This window comes from Orbicella faveolata, unplaced genomic scaffold (genome assembly GCF_042242905.1).
Source record: "Orbicella faveolata isolate gen_17 unplaced genomic scaffold, um_ofav_v1 contig_35, whole genome shotgun sequence".
NCBI classification, from domain to species: Eukaryota; Metazoa; Cnidaria; class Anthozoa; order Scleractinia; family Merulinidae; genus Orbicella; species Orbicella faveolata.
In genome coordinates this window covers 29,960,426-29,977,106 of record NW_028301564.1, presented here as the reverse complement: position 1 = coordinate 29,977,106, position 16,681 = coordinate 29,960,426, and the positions used below count along the sequence as shown (strand labels likewise).

The 16,681-nt window shown below is 38.2% G+C and overlaps 2 protein-coding genes across 2 annotated transcripts; both read right to left on the bottom strand.

Annotated features, from left to right (window-relative positions):
* Positions 1-2,044: 2,044 nt before the first annotated feature.
* Positions 2,045-7,101, bottom strand: LOC110050486 (histone PARylation factor 1-like). The gene is made up of 6 exons (XM_020756410.2): positions 6,968-7,101; positions 6,106-6,231; positions 5,514-5,703; positions 5,251-5,349; positions 4,294-4,532; positions 2,045-3,167 (listed from the first exon to the last, which is right to left on the bottom strand). Exons 1-6 carry the CDS (start codon positions 7,077-7,079, stop codon positions 2,863-2,865), a joined length of 1,071 nt encoding a protein of 356 aa, XP_020612069.1. The 5' UTR covers positions 7,080-7,101; the 3' UTR covers positions 2,045-2,862.
* A 1,888-nt stretch (positions 7,102-8,989) lies between these two features.
* Positions 8,990-15,634, bottom strand: LOC110050489 (cysteine-rich hydrophobic domain-containing protein 2-like). Its single transcript, XM_020756413.2, has 6 exons — positions 15,413-15,634; positions 15,204-15,258; positions 13,750-13,905; positions 13,050-13,106; positions 12,189-12,251; positions 8,990-11,139 (listed from the first exon to the last, which is right to left on the bottom strand). The coding sequence occupies exons 1-6, from the start codon at positions 15,538-15,540 to the stop codon at positions 11,089-11,091; spliced, it is 510 nt and encodes a 169-aa protein (XP_020612072.1). The 5' UTR covers positions 15,541-15,634; the 3' UTR covers positions 8,990-11,088.
* Between the last annotated feature and the right edge of the window lie 1,047 nt (positions 15,635-16,681).

Here is a 16,681-nt window from a genome sequence, read left to right as displayed (position 1 = left end):
CCTCTCTAGCGAGCTACGCTTCAGATTTTGACCTTCTGACAAATGTCGTTCTCAGCTTATCCCTTCTTGGTGGGTGAACGACCTGTTGAATCGATTTCCTAAAACGATTGTAAATGTCCACGTACTATTAATATTCTTCGTAAACAAAATAATACCCTCCTATGTTACAGACAATGCAAAAATTTGATATTCGGCAGGGAACGCTAAAATATTCAGCAGGGCCGTGAAAAAAATCCATCTAGATCTAACAGAGTGATTTTCAATACTCAAAAATTGTTGAAGCCTTCTCCAACGAAACAAATGTATGTAAAGAATCATATAATTCCGCCTAGACTTGCTTCCGGTAGTCACAAGTGTGGTCTTACCTACTTCCAGCTATCCTCTCAGAATTCTTCGTAAATCATTTAGACACTTTGATATCGGGTTTGAAAGTATTTCTCCTATTCAACCAGTTAAGGACGTTAAGTTCAAGGTTGAGAATAAATTACCGGAGAATACTAAGCGATACGCCATCACTGAAGCTTTTATTTTCTTGACTCAGTGAAACTCGGTTTAAATTAAAATAAGCGCTCTGCGTCTATTTTTTTTTTCAGGAAAAAATTTGACAACCCTATAATACATTTTCTTGAATGCTAAAGGAAAAGCTTAGCGGTTCCCCTAAGTATTTTTCAACTCCCTTGGAAAATGATGAAATCGGCTTATCAGAGCTCAAATCAAACAAGACTGATTAGTCGGGGGCCTGAGAAAAAACAATCGGTTACACTTGGAATTGAAGAGATCCGGAATTGAGTGTTGTTATTAAAAGCTTAAAATACCAGACGAGATCTAGAAATCGAAGACTCTCACTTTAGTTTTGGTTTGTACCTGCCTACGTGAGACGGACTAAAAACATGCTTCACTGCGAGTCTAATTGTTTCTTGTTATTTTTGGTCTGATTAGCTTTTGGGCGAGCTCTCAACTTACCCCAACAAACATACCATCAGAAACAACCCTAAATGACGCCACTTAAGCTTTGCAAGCCTTATCATTACAAAGGTTGGCTCCGGGGTTGGCTCATCGACATCTCTGACAATGGCAATCAATATCTGTCACACTTACATATCCGCTCGCCATATTCAGACGTGTCGTCGCTAAAAATAACTCTTCACATCAGTGGGCCCGCGATGAAACATGGGATCAGTTCAGGATTCTCGTATTTCCCCATGTTACCTGTGCTACACTTACTAGTATTTCGCAAGCATTTCTTTTTACTTTTTATTGCTGTGACAGGTTGCTTGGGAAATTACTCGGGTCCCGCCCCCCGTCAAAAAAAAAAAACAAAAAAAAAAAAGAGAGAGGTGGGAGCGATTTTGTTTATAGGGGTGGGAAATGAATCAGCCCTCCTAAGCATAAGGCTTGTAATTCTTTTGCTTGTTAGCTATTGTTTTGTGGTTAGGCGTATTGTTTCTGTTGTTTGTTCTGCTGTCCTCTAAAAGGGTATCAAGTCATTCATGTGAGACCTTACGAGAGCTCAAGTAAAACAATTAAAATTATGCGTTGGAATACAATGTTTATCACCGCTGTTTGTTTTCTTAATCAAGCTACGATGGCTTAAGAACAGGAGTTTTCTTACAAGAGCTACTAACCTACCCGTCCCTCAACTCTCCAGCATCAGTGTTTTTAAGTTTTATACAGTGATGATCTTGCATATTTTTTTAAACTTAATTACAAAAGATTTTTCAGAGTTTTTTGGGTGATTCAGTGTTAAACGCGAGTACTGGCTATTGACACCCGAGTGACTTCCTGGGTGACTCTGCGGACGGACTTGAAATGGTGGCGAAATAGTGATCTTATAATCGAGCCTGTGCGGTTTGGTTCTTTGTTCTGAAAAAGTTTTTAATCTAACGAACTGTTTGTTCACTGCTTCACAAATAATATAGCGCTTTTAACTTTGTGATTATTGCTCATTTGGTCTCTTGCCCTTTCAATAATTTTTATTCGAGATAAATACGACTATAAGTGCAATGGTCCTTTTACGAGTGTTAACGAGAGATAAATAGTCATCTTTATTTCTTCGTTTGAATACCTTTATTTAGGGTCGGTTTCACTGATGAGTTCTTGGTTACAAGTGACTATTATTCCCTTATGCTTCTCAACAAAACAAGAAAAAAAAGTCAAATAGTGCTCTCTACACTTCTTTCCTCTCTCTTTCTTCTCTATTCCGTGGTCTTAATGTCAGCTATACAACTTTCCTGAAGTTGAAAAGGTGAACTTTTCCTACACAGGAACTTACATGTAAAGGAAAATGAGAAGTCTGTACGCTAGATAATGGTCTACAGTATTACTCAGGTTCTTGACTAGCGAAGCTCGCATAAGCGCGAGCTCAACGCTAAGAAACTGATCCCTGTGTCCTCCCTTGCATAGGGAGGCCCGTGCTTACAACTAGGGCTTGGGTCGCTAGTCGCTAAAACTCTGTGTTGCCAGTCCGATCATTTTGTGGTAGGAAATTAGATTTCTGTTAACTTTGGAACAGCGCAGTCATCTGTAATCATAAAGCTAGTTTTAAGTTACAGTGAAGGTGTTCTGAACCTGCTGCTAGAATAACGCCTTCGAGTAAGAGATGAATTCTAGGTCGTAATGGAGTGAAAGGTACAGTTTTAGTATCATAAGTATTTCCTGTATTGGCTTGGTACATGTAAGTGAAATAAGATATCGAGACACTACTGGCTACAACCTCGTTTATGGCAATAATCCATTCCAGTTCATCATTAAACATCACGTGCCTTGATCATGTGAGGTAGAAGTTCAACTCCTGCTCAACTTCGCTCAACTCACTTCCGCCGGAACCACACCCAGACAAAACAGGGCGGAAAAGTCCCATGATCAAGACGGAAGCTGGCTGAGTGAAGCTCTAGTTCGGTTTTCCAAGTGAATTTCAACGATCTCTGCAAATTCATCTCTACCAAGAAGCCTGTAAGCCAGTGGCATAAGCTGTAAAATGACCGTCTGAAAACGCTCACTTCCAAAACAGAACAGATCCAGGCCCAGCTCAAGCCCCATGCCGTAATCGCATTCATCGTTAGCAAACTGTACCAAGGTCATGATTTCTTGAAGATCGTCCGAACCTTGCTCTTTTTCTTTTTCATCTTTACCTTCTGTTATACGCTTAAGAATTTTCTTCAGTTCACCTGACAACAAAACAGTGAGTGTAGACGTTAATGTAAACTGCAAAGAGTGACGTAAAATAAAAGCGATTTATAACAGCCAATCACAACAAACGGGAACAACACGATGAACCAATGAAAACGCAAAATACAAACAATTGACGGCAAGCGCGGGAAAACGAGCTTGACAAGTCGCGATTGGTTTTGGTTTTGCATCTGATTGGTTGAGCGGCCGGCGCGGTTTCTTAATCCAATCACAGAGCGTAGAGAAGCAATTAAAAAAGCAATTTCGGATTCCCTTTGACACTCAATTGAAAACCGCCCTAATGCATACGCTAAAAGCAAAAATAAATGATGAATAATGGTTTGATTTGGTAGAATTGTACTCAACAAATGACAGCAACAGTTTTATTGTTGGCGGCCGTCTGTCTGCGCCGTGATTTAGTCAGTGGTTGAGTTGCAGCACCTGCTGTGGCTGTAATAACAAACTGATCATAAAATTTTCAGTTGAGAAAATGATTTCAACAAGGAATTCCTTTTCAAGTTGCTCTTCATAAAATTTTTGTACCGCAAATTGAGCGAAATTTTCTGGATTTATTAGTTTTCAACAAACACCTTATAACAGGGTCCTCCTTGGTAATTCAGCGAAGGGGTTAGACTCTACATTTTATCAAATTACAGTACTTTCCTCTGAATTTAATAGGAACTTGTCAAACTGAACAACTACATCTGGTAACCCATCCTAGTCTTAGAAGACTAAACGTAACTGATCCACCAGTCATCTCTTCATGTGACAAGTAACAAAGATAAGGGACAGCTGACAGATTCTCCCTCTCATTACTCTCTAAATCGTACAGATTCCAAATTTCTCAGAAATGACTTGCACTGAGGTGGGAAAATCTGCGGCTCCATTTCCTAATTCTAGGTTAAGAAAAGTATTCCCATGATCAACGCATGGGGGGGAGTTATTGTGAAGAACAGCCCCAGATAAAACTTTTGGCTGTCTGTCAGCCTACTGTGAGCCGTTTGACAGCTGACTGTTGGCCGTTTGTTGGCTGCCTGCCAATTAATTGTCCACTGACAGTTGTCTGACAGACAGCCGACAAGAAACCTTGGGTACCATAGGTACTATTCAAAATTATCCACTCACCATCAGTCACAGTAAGTGGACGATACCCAACGTCATTTGCATCCACAGGAACAACTATTCCAGCTTTGTGAAAAGTCTTGCTGACAACTTTCTTGTTTCTGGCTTTGATGCCTGCTGTCCTGGTGTCAAGATTGTATTTCAGTTCTTTTGCTTTGGACAGAAGTGAGGCTTGAAGAGTCTTCAGTGACTTCTGTTTGGGTTTACCACCAGGGGTCTTCATGAAATCATCAAGAAATTTGCTAAACCGTTGAAAATGTTGTACAAATGAGACATCACATACAAGTGTAAACATGTAATAAATCAACAAGAGGACGCAGCCCGGGCGGGGGGGGAACTCCCATATAAAAATGACGGGAATGCTTGTCGTACCTTTTAACGCAGTTTGGTACCTCTAAGGGTGTTTCACCCCAAAAGGTCCACAGCGGGAGTTTTTGTGGTACCTTTTAGGGTATCGAGACAAAAAAATAGAACAGGAGATAATGCGTTATGTAAGAATTGGTATCCCTTAGGGGAGAGAAAAATTTCAAGCCACGCCCACAAAACAGGATCTTGATACCTCTCAGGGGTTCTTTCCAAAATTTCTGGCGAGCACCCCTGTCTTTTTTATATGGGAGACCCCCCACCCGGGGAACACAGCCACCTGACTGCAGCTTAGGTCAGTGGCCCAATGGCTTGTCCATTGCACCCAAGATTACGGATTGAGTGATGTAGGATTGAGCCATATCCTGATTGCACAAGTGGCATGGCTGTGGTCTAAGAAGAATTACAAGGAGCCCAAAGGTTTCTAACCATGAAATCCTGGGTGCCCAGAACTTCAGCTTAAATGAAAAAAAGTAGGTTTTTCAGTCACCCAAAGGAAAAAGTTAAGAGGCCTGTGTTACTCAAGCGCTTCTAGAGCACAGCCCTGAATGGTGCCATTGTGCCATCGTGCAGTTCTGTTAACCCCATTTTACCTACCTTACTGCAGCAAAGAGGTTTTCACCAAGTACTGTGAACTCACAAGTCTTTTTAGCCTGGTTAGATGCCACAAACACAGGAGAACTTTTGGGGTCATCCCTGTTGAACAAGAAGAGCTTATTATTCCTTTAAATCCCTGAAGTGATCCACATCTTACATACATGTATCTCCTTACCATATTGATACATTGTCAAACAGCAAGGTTATGAAAATAAAGAAAATCATCAGCCAGAAATATTTTAAAATTTTCAGTTTCCCCTCACCTATAGTAGCCCAAGTGGAAGCCTGTGTTGTCATCACCTTTTATCACAGTCAGAAATTCTGGAGGATCATAATAATATCTCCAATGCAGGTGATAAGAAGTGATATCTGCCTCATTTATGTCATCAAACAGTCCTGACAACAGGTCATATGGACCAACCAGCTTTAAGCCAAGGGAGTCACTCAAGGCCTCTTAAGTAATGAACAAAGAAAGAAGATAGTTTGTTTACAATGAATAGCAATCATTTTTGTTTCAAACCAATGCCAAGCAGCTTCCTCTTTGGGAAATTCACATTTCCAAATCCATATTTTGACAAACATGTTGAAAATACACTAAATATGAATGACTGTTTTAAACACCTTTCTGGGAAGACATGAGCCCAGGACAGATCAAACCCTGGCTAAAATTTCAAGTTCAAAAAAATTCTGGTAAAACTGTTGTGTATTTGCCTGGCAGTGGACAGCACTCTCTCTTGCCAATTGATAAACAAGTTTGCACAGTATGATGGGATTTGGCTTAACATTTTGATTGAAATACTGGCCCCTCATTAAACAGATGCAAGCAAAACAAAACAAATTATACTTCAGACTTACCACTAGGATTTTCACTCTTTAATGTTTTACAAAATTCCCAAAAGTCAAAGAAGTCTTGAGGAAGTTCAACTTTGAATGTTTGTTTCAGTTTCTCCTTCACATCCTTGGTTTTAATATCAGCTTTACCTGCAAAAGCATGGGATATAAGCCCAACGTGAAATAAGCCCTTGCTGGCTAATATTATTATTTCCATGCATTCAGCACATACCTCCCATAAACAAAACTAGTAGATATAGCCGATCATGTGTACTAAAGGCATCCACAGTCGAGTGTCGATCGATACCCCCGATCGATACCTTGATCAACACTCAATTGATACTTGATCGATACTTGATCAATACTCCATGGACACTCCATCAACAACTCAGTTGATACTCAATCGATACTCCATAGACATCTCGGTTGACAGTCGCTCAAGAGTCGACTACTATTTGATCAATACATATGAGTCTGTCGACAGTCGGCCAACTATTGGCTGACTGTTGATCAAGCGTTGATCGAGTGTCCACCGAGTATCGATCGGGATGTCGACTGAGTCTGTCTGACTGAGTGTCACTCGACACTCTCAATGAGATGCTAATAAGTGGTCGGGTATTCTGGAGTTTAGCTACAGAAACTGCAAAATAAATCCCCAATTTTTTATATCTTTGCCCAAAATTCTTCATTCCTACGACTTTGAAATTTTTCCAAACGTTTTCCCTAGACTATGGCAACCCAGAAATGGGAATTATCAATTATCTTCTTAAGTAAGCTTCTACAAGCTTATAACTCAACGAAATCAATCATTTGACGTTGAGAACATTACATGGAACACTTGCAAATTAGTTAAGAACCTTTTCTAAAGATTACGTATTTGTCTCACCCGTTCGCTTAGCTGTATGTTGTTTTCTTTCACTTTCTTCCTTCCGATGATCTAAGTCCTGTTTGTCCGTTTTTCTTCGCTTCTTAGCTGGGCAGCGAACATCGTCCGCCATGTTGAGCAAAATAACAAAACAATTTGGCGGGAAATAAATTTATCATTCGTTCCCAGGCATGCCGGGGTCGGTCTATTGTCCCCAACTTTCTTTGACATTAAGGAGAAAATTTCTGTTGATTTTATCATCGAAAAGACTTTTTTTGTTTCTTTCTATTTTATTTTTTTTTAGCGGGGGGTGGGGGAGCTTATTTTCGGAGACTCTAGGTAATAGGTCTCCAGGCCCAGGAGCTCCGCAGAGAATTCCGTTTTTTTGTGATGTAGAAGAAAGAGAGGAAATTAAAATTTTGTTTCGCAGAACAATATATTCCCGAAACTTATCGTAGATTTGGGCAAAGGAACGGGGCAATTCTGGGAATGGAGCCTTTTACCGATATCACGCAGTATCAAAGACGCCCTGTCGAAGGAAACGAAGGTTTCACTCTGTTGTTTTCCGTCCTCACTACGCAGAAGAAATTTGGAAACGCAACAATAACCGATCGTTAAGTAAGACTTGGACAGAGAAATCACATGCTTATACATACATACGTTTATTCCACGTCCCCAAGGGGCTTTTCAGTGAAATGTGTAACAAAGCAACAATAAAATACAATAAAATTAATTCTATGTGAATAAAATTTAAAATGCACTTAAAAATTCAAATCTAATAGAAGCGAAAGAATTAGAAGATTTAAAGTATTATCGCAAACTCGTGAAAATATGGGACCCAAACGTAGCAATTTCTACTGAGAAATGTGAGTCAAGGGACAAGCCATGCCTCTGGAGAGGGTGGTAAAGGGGGGGGTATAGATCACGTTTCACGGAAAATAAAGCAGCCCTTTCACAATTCACGAAAAATACAACATTGGCATTTCAAGCTTCACGGAAAATAAAACAGAACGTTTCGGAAAATCACGGTTCACGGCGACTATGGAAATCACGATTCACGAGGAAAAAATTAGCCATTTCACATTTCACGGGAAAAAAAAAGGGCCGATCACGAATCACGAAAATACCCTTTACCACCCTCTCTGGAACACATTAGGCGGATCTGGGGTCCCATGTTTCATCAGTGCGTAACAGATTCGACCAGATTCTTAACTTCGCCTATTTACTAAATTGTTTTTGTTTGAATGAAAACTTAGGAAAAGCGTGACATCGGTAAAAAGGTCCATTTTGGCGGAATTATGCCCACTGTTCAAGAGTTTAAGATCGCACTGGCTGTGCATTGGACCCGGGGCGTTGGACAATACAGTTTCCATCTTGAAAAGGAAGTGGCTGAGATTTTACACCGAAATATTCTCAGAGCGCGGGTAGTAAACAAATGAAAATCAAAACTTTCCGACCATTGAAGTGTAACTAAATAAATGCTGACTTCAAAACAGACTTGAAAAGATTTTTATAATTGTTGTAAACTACTGAATCAGAGCAATTCGTTTATGACGAAAATGACATAAATGCAAATATTTCAGATGTAGCTGGTTTTGATTACCTATCGGTGAGCTTTTGTTTGAAGAATACGAAGTTTATTTTCGGAAGTTTAGGCCCCGTCCACACTTGTGACTTGAAAAAGCAACAATCACCGGTCATTTTCGATTTGTGTTTTATGATTATCGTGACGTTAAGTTACTTTTTTTTTTCGAAAAGTTGCGTCTTAAAAATATTTTCCGTCCACACAAAAACGCAAAGCCGGCGTTTTCAAATTCCTCCGGTTTGAAGAGCGTTTTCGAAAAGCTCCGTTTTCGTGACGGATTAGTGTGGACGGTAGGCCTAACCGGGTAAATAAAGCTGCGTTTTCAAATTTCTCCGGCGTTGTGTGCACGGGGTCTTAGATGCACGGCCAGCAAAGGAAAACAACAAGAAGGAAGAGGTCTGAAGATTAAAACCTTAGTAAGATGTAACTAAATTATTACAGAGCAATAAGGTCCAGGATCATTTTCTCTCCACTTTATTAACACCAACACAAAAACCAAGCTGTACTTACTAACTACAAGCCATGACCTACTGACAACTTAACCAGTTTAGAAATTGAATCCAGTAAAAAATAAATTAACAAAAGGAACTATCCTTTTTTTCTGGTGCCTGCACCGATTATACACATGCCAGCATGTGCGAATCAGCAATTTAGAGACTGAAAAGAAAAGATCAAATATTTATAGAAAAGAGTGAAAATGAACCACAGTCTGCTTCACAGCCATTGATTGAATTGCCACGCAATTCTTCTGAGTGTTGCGTGACAAGTAATTATGAACTGTGTAGGAGGCTGTGGTTGAACCTCTGAAAGGAACAAATTGAAAATAAGGAAAAAGCAATGTAATAAAATACCCTGGCTTAAGGAGAAATTAGCTAGGGTAGCACACATATTCTAAATTTCATGAAAATCTTAGAGTAATAAAAATGTCTTCACAGTAAGAAGCTAATAAAGATTAAGAGTGATTGTGTTTTTGAGAGAGCTTTGAAAAATTCAAAGAACCCTAAGGATGCCCCTCCACATAACTCTGTACAGCAATGTGGATAATTACTTGAGAAAAACAAAATACTTAAAATAAATAAAGGAGCTCAGTAATGGCATTTGGAGTTATTTTGGCCATATACAAAATTACCTTTAAATTGAAGGAAACCCGAAAATAGTAGTTAAGATAGAAAAACACTACAGAGATAATAATAAACCATAAAGGAACAAGGATGATTGAGGATGGGAAATTAACAAACGAGGAGCTAGAAAAATTTAGGCTCAATTTTTCAAGTTGTAAAAACCGTGATGTAGCTCCTTCAAGAACTAAGCCTGTTCACCTTACATACAATAGTCTGACTTATCACACACTGAAGAAGAGAGCAGAAGACCCTAGACTGTTTGATAAGACAGAACTTACTGCACCCTGCTAACTTCAAAGCAACAAAGAAAACATGTATATATATACAAGAACTTTCTCATTGTCAATGTCAACTCAACACTTTAAGCTTAAAATCTGTTGGGGAAATCTGTCGGGGAAATTTGATTACATAAACCAAGAAAACAACCCAGTGTGAGATTATGTTCCCAAATTCTCATTACCTATGTATTAGCTGGCATTTGAACATCATAGGGTCTAAAGGACTTAAATAAAGGAAATAAGATCAAAAAAAATAAACTTCTTAGCACAGTAAACCCTATTTTCTGAAAGACAAAAGAACTGCAAATACTATAATACAATTTATCAACAGCACAATCAAACCTAAATTTAGTATTTTCAAAAGATCCCAAAACATCGATGTGCCTAAGCTGCCATCAGGGAAGACCATATTTAAAGTTAAACCACATTTCCCATTTATCCCAAAAATAATGTTGTATATTATTATTTACAAAACAATAAGACCTGACTTTTAAAAAACATGGAAACCTAATTTGCCCACTTGCGCAATTTTTTTCCATCAAACAAATCGGCAAAACAATTTCCACTCAACTCTAAATAATTAAGTTAATATCTTACATAAAAATTATATGTTAATTTCATCTAAACATTAACAGTACTCAGTTGCTATAATCTGAACTGTGAAATCTCCAGTGTTTAATGCTGTTATCTTGTTGGCTGGTTGCCACTGATTATAGTGGGTGATAGTGTAAAATCTGTATGCAAGTTGGATATGGCAGAACAAACTCCATTTCCCTTCAAGTTTTCAAACTTCAATAACTTTCTCTAGAGCTTGTGACCACAACAATTTTGATTCTTAGACGAAAATAGGAACTAAATGCATTTTACAAAGACCGAAATCATCAAATGTTTTTCATATAAAAATAAAGTCATTTAGAGGTCATACAATCTATCAGAAAAGGGACCAAGTTAACTTCAAGCTTTCCTGGGGCCTAAACTAAAATGCACATGTAACAGAACATATCACAGGACTTTGATATGATATCATGAATTTGCAATTTACAAGATACAAGAGTGTACGTCACTAGCATGCATTCCATTTTTTCAATACAAATTATCTCAAGAAATATACAATAATAGAATTCCTATACACAATCCTGGCTGCAATGTCTTGTAACATCAATCAGGTCGTAAAATTTGTTCCTTTGGTAAGAATTCAACCAGCAGAACCTAAACACATAAGACAAAAAATACCAGTAATTGTTACTAACTAACAACAGTAACAGTGTTATTGATACATGTACAGTCAACTCTCATTATGGCAGACACCCCTGGGACAGTCATTTGGTGTCCATAATAGCAAGAGCCTGCAAATATAGTCGACTTGCAATAACTTGAACCTTCAAGGGAAATTGAAAAAGGTTCAAGATATTGGGGGTTCAAGTTATCGGGAATTGAGAACAAGTAAACAGAAATAAGGAAAAATCTGTGTTTAATGTTTTTGTATTCATGCAGTGTACATTTGAATCAAATTCAATTACAGAATAGAGAAGTCGAGTGAAAATAAAACAATACATCTCTAAGTTACTGTATAAATGGGAATGTAGCGTAATGTGAAAAATATAACAAAGAAAGCAGCAGGGAGACGTCCAGGAACTGTGAACTGTAGAGGTATTTTAAAGAGAGCAATGTTGGGCTACTGGTACAAAGCTACTGGTACTGGCTACTGGTACAAAGGTCATGCTCATAGTTCGAGTTATCGAGGGTAAAATTATATAGAAAATGACCTGAAGGGAAACGAAAATTGCTTGAGTTATCAAGGTTTCGAGATACCAAGGGAAAAATTACAGTAAATGTATGACCGAAATCCAGGGGAAATCGATTTTGGTTCAAGTTAGCATGAGGCTCAATTTAGCAAGGGTTCGAGTTATCAGGAGTCGACTGTATATAGCAAGGTGTGATGAAAAAGGCCCAATTCTTAGTTGCAAAGCATCACCTTTGATGTATACTGCTATATATACTCTTTTTAAGATTTCCAGTTTCTTCTCATTTGTAAACACATTTACCTTGATACATAATCATATAATGGAGGCTAAAATAACTTCTTAGCCCAGAAACATTAGACATGGGGTTTGCTTCTACTAGTAGACACAAACTAGCCTGAAAGAAATGTCTGTCATTGTACAAGTATACCCAACTCCACCTCTGATCCACACTGATTGGTGGTTCATCACGTCATAATGTTAGAGAGAGGCTACTATACACAATCAAATACTTACATATTCCATCATATTAGTGGAATTAATGCATCGTTGTTTGTGTAAGCGCCAGTGAAGCCCAAGCTAAAAAGGGAAAGTAATTAAAAGAGTTTTAATGTACTTGTATATAAACAATAGCCTCCATCTGGCACGAAAATATGTTTGCATATTTGTCTGCAGACATTATCTGTTCTAAGAAGCGAACAGTTTGTGAGCTTTTATTGAAACTGTGAGCATTGAGGAACAGATAATGTCCAACGAGAACTATCCAAGCATATTTTCACACTAACTGGAGGCTATTGTGTTTATTATCCTTCAAATATTTTTCGTAAAACGTGCAGTTTTGAAAATTGGGGAATGACACTCGCGTATTCCCCAGTTTCAGCTGGGGCATATTCAGTCATGTGACATGTTTAGACCAATCATGTGCGAGCAAAAATATTTGATAGACTATATAGACATGTATTGGTATAATTTCACTGTGGAAGAAAACAGAGTCAAAACAATGTAATGAGTGATGTAACAATCCACCAGAACATAAACTTTAGCAGGTCAACACAAATCTTATTTCGCAAACATACTCATAAGAAAATTGAGATTCTGTCTGGGGATTATAATGAGGCCTCAAAGTATTATTAAACAGAATTTTCATCAGTTATTCCATGGAAGCAACTCCATTTTCGTATTCTTCGAGACTTTACCCTGTACAATTATTCAGAAAGCATTACTGGAGAGATTTCAGTGTCTATGGTGAATAGTCAATTGTTATAAGTATGCGAGACTGAATTTTGCATACAGTACATATTTTAAATATTAATAGTATATAGTTATTTATCAGGAATGGGCAGTCACTTCACATAGATACTTAATACAGTGACATACCTTATGATAAAGGTGACAATTTTCAGCATCTAACACTTTGTTTATTGAATGTCTTGTCTGTGATAAAAGTAAGAAAATAATTCAACCACACACCCTCATGGAAACATACAGTAGAAGCAAGTCCAAGTGGGGGGTTGCTATGCATGTGCACAAGAGATGGGCTATCTTGAAAAAATGGTCTATCTTTTATTATCCATTTTAATGTTACTCAGTGGTATAGTCATTCATTGAGGTTTTCTTTAATTTGAAAGTAATTGTAATGTTGTAATGTATCGTAATGTGCTTTTGATGACTGTATGTTAAAAAGCGCAATATAAGTAAATAAATTATTATTACTAAAGTAATTTTGAAAATCGGAAAACTGAATCAAGATAATGTGAACATAAATTATGCTCCTTTGATAGTGTGATTGCAACTCATCAAAGATAAAGATAAAAAATGATGCCTGTTTTAACACAGCTAGTGGGTTAGATTATCCATTAACATGAAAAAAATTGATAATTTTTTTCAGAGAAAAATCTGTTCTGACCTAAAACAAAATCATTATGGGAAAAAGAAAAAAGGAGTCAGACTTGTAAAAAGCAATTGTGAGAATTTAACTTATGTTCCTGGCAATCCAATGTGTTGGTTGCAATGGACAGATGCGCATCACTTTGTGTTGTGTTGTTGACATAGAAAGGTTGATGTTCAGCCTACTTACTCTTTTATTGAGACAAACCACAGGCCACATGGACATTCCCAGTGTGCAACAGCAGCAGATACAACCACAGAGTAACCAGCGAACATTAACAGGCATTGTTTTACTAAGCACTCTGTTGACTCGTGTCACAGTTGCTTTGTACTCCTCAGGTGCTACCTGCAAAGATCAAATTTTGACCATCCATTTAACAACCTTCACCTTCATCTATCTCTTTAGAGACTACTGTAGGTGTCACGTAAGGCCTCATCTATTTGACCACAGAAAACACTTTCTAGTTTCTTCTTAAATTCAGCCCTACTTTTTCATGTTTGACATATCAGGAAATAACCTTTCTTATCATGGTTTCATTTTCAGACCGGGCCTCTAAAATAAATACCCATTTTCAGACCTTGCCATTTTTACATCTTAAATGGTAGATCACACTTTTTCAATCACATCAGATGCTAAATTTTAAGTTACCTCTTTCTTTTACTGCGTTTAAGATGAAGAGTTATATGTGGATGTTGACATTCTAATGTGGTTCATACCCTTACATGGGATGCTTAACTCCATACCAGGAGGCAAAAAAATACCTTATACCAGATCAAAATTTAAAAAAACCTGTTCCGAAGGTATAAAAATACCTTACTATTTGAATAATACCTTATTCGAAGGCAAAATCTGTTACCAACTTTCAGACCTACAAGCCAAACCCTTAACTGCAGTGAGTAGCCTCCTTCCCACTGTTAAACTAATTACACCCAACTACATGTATTTCAATTAATAACTTGTATCAATCCTCTTGAGAAATCATTTAATATGTTATACTACTTATGTATAACACAGCAACAACAAAATTGAACAGACTAAACTAAATACCTTTAAAATAACTAAGTCATTTTGGATGCTGAACTTTTCAAGTAAAATAGCATTGTGTAAGAGTACATTTTCATTGTCAAACCTAGGCTAAGGACTGACAAGGAATCTGAGTGAGGACACAATTTTTTCTCTGAGTATTGTTTACAAATGCCTGTACTTGCCGGTGGCCAGTTTATCAAAGGAATTAAACGAAATTATAATATACATTGAACTTCCTGAGGAACGATGTGTGAGAAAAACCTTCCTGAGACAATAAAGTCAGTAGAAACGGTATATAGTGTCTAACTGCTTTACAAGACGGAAGATCACGACTTCGCACGCCACGACATCGTAATTATGAACAAAGATAAGGTGAAAGACGCCATGAGAAAAATGATTGAAGGATATGAGGTAATAAAAATGCTTTCAGCCAGGTACGTTGATGCTGACTTTGTTCTTGAGCATTTCTATCAGCAAACAACGACAAGCCAACGTATTAAAAGGCAAAAACAATAATACAGATACTATATTTAAGGTAGCTATTAAATTCCCTTGTAAAACGACCACGCTTGTTATGAACACATGTCCACTCGAACGATCGAAACAACAGAACGTACCTTTGCACTAAGGCCTTGCTGAAATTCTACATCAAACTTGCTATTAAGTCCAAACCTAAAGGTAACAAGGAAAAACGAAAGGAAAAATCAATTGACCCCTTGTGCTCTAAGATGAAAAGTAATTAGATAGGAGAGAGAAAAGCGGCTTATCAAAGGCCGAAAGTAATGTGAACTTCGAGACAGGACTTGATAAATCATGAACAACTCACACTGTCATATGTCCTACTCCTCGTACAACCACTGGTTCCGGCGTCACCTGACCGTGCTCGTCGGAAACACGCGAACTTCGTTCATCTTCTTGAAGATTTTCGTCAAAAATAGCGTCAAAGTTCGCCATTCACAACTGCGTTTTCGTAAAAAAATTTTACCGCTCGCGCTCGAGAAGAGAAAATCGGAAGTGAAGGGATATTTACCACGTCCCGCAAAGGCCACTGGGAGTAAAAGAAGAGAAGAGCTTGGTAACAAGTTTATCAAGTTTATATTCGTTACCAGATCTCTGCGTCCAATTCTCTTCGAGGTAAACTTGTGTGCAGCTGCCCCCTGCCCTCAAAAAAAATCGGGAAAAATCGAGAGGGGCGGCTGTGCCCACGCTACTGTTCCCAGGCCAAGGAATGAATATGTATTTTAATAACTTCTTACCCTCGAATAATGCATTTTTTTCTGGTTGGTTAACTGAATCTCAGTTACCAGCCGTTATATCTGTGTTGACGTTATATGGAGTATTAGTGCGTCAAGTCTAAAATTCGTTGGGAAAATAACTAAAACAGAAGAGTTGGTGAGCTTTCTGCCCACGGAGATACAAGAAATAATGGCCAGTTCCGTTCCGGTAAACACAAAAAGCCACACGAAGCATTTAATTGAAAAAGCTTGTAAATCTATAACAAAAGCGACTGAATGAAGAGAAAAGTCGGCAAAATCTGCATGAAGATTCACAAAAGAAACACACTGAGCCCCAATGAACTACCTGAACACCTAGAAAAGGCTAGAAACAGTTTCGTTCAGATATAGCCTGGCGTAGCCTCCCTGCGGAAGGGCGAACGAGCAAAGCACAGTCGTCGAAAATGATGGCTGGAGCCAAGAAACTGCAATTCTACAGTTCTTGCGCTGCTCTGATTGGTTCTTTGTTATGTTGTAATGTCAAAGTTAGTCGCACTTGTTCAACGGAAACATAGCATCATAACGACACAGACATAACGATCAGTTAAACCCGTATATCGTTAGGGTCATGCTGTTGCAGTATATTGCTGAGAGTAAAGGGGGATGGGGGAGGGGGACATGGGGCTTTGCGGTGTTGATTGTTTTTCTAATGCAGTGATGCGGTGAATAAAGTCCCGCCTAGCGGTGTTGTGGTGATCTCAAACCTGCGGAGCGCGATGTTTGTGTTTATCACCCTTAGGTGTTCGGTGAAATGCATTTATTTGCGGTGCTGTGGTTTCTTGTTTGACCTGATCTCAGACCAAAGACGAAAGAAACTAAAC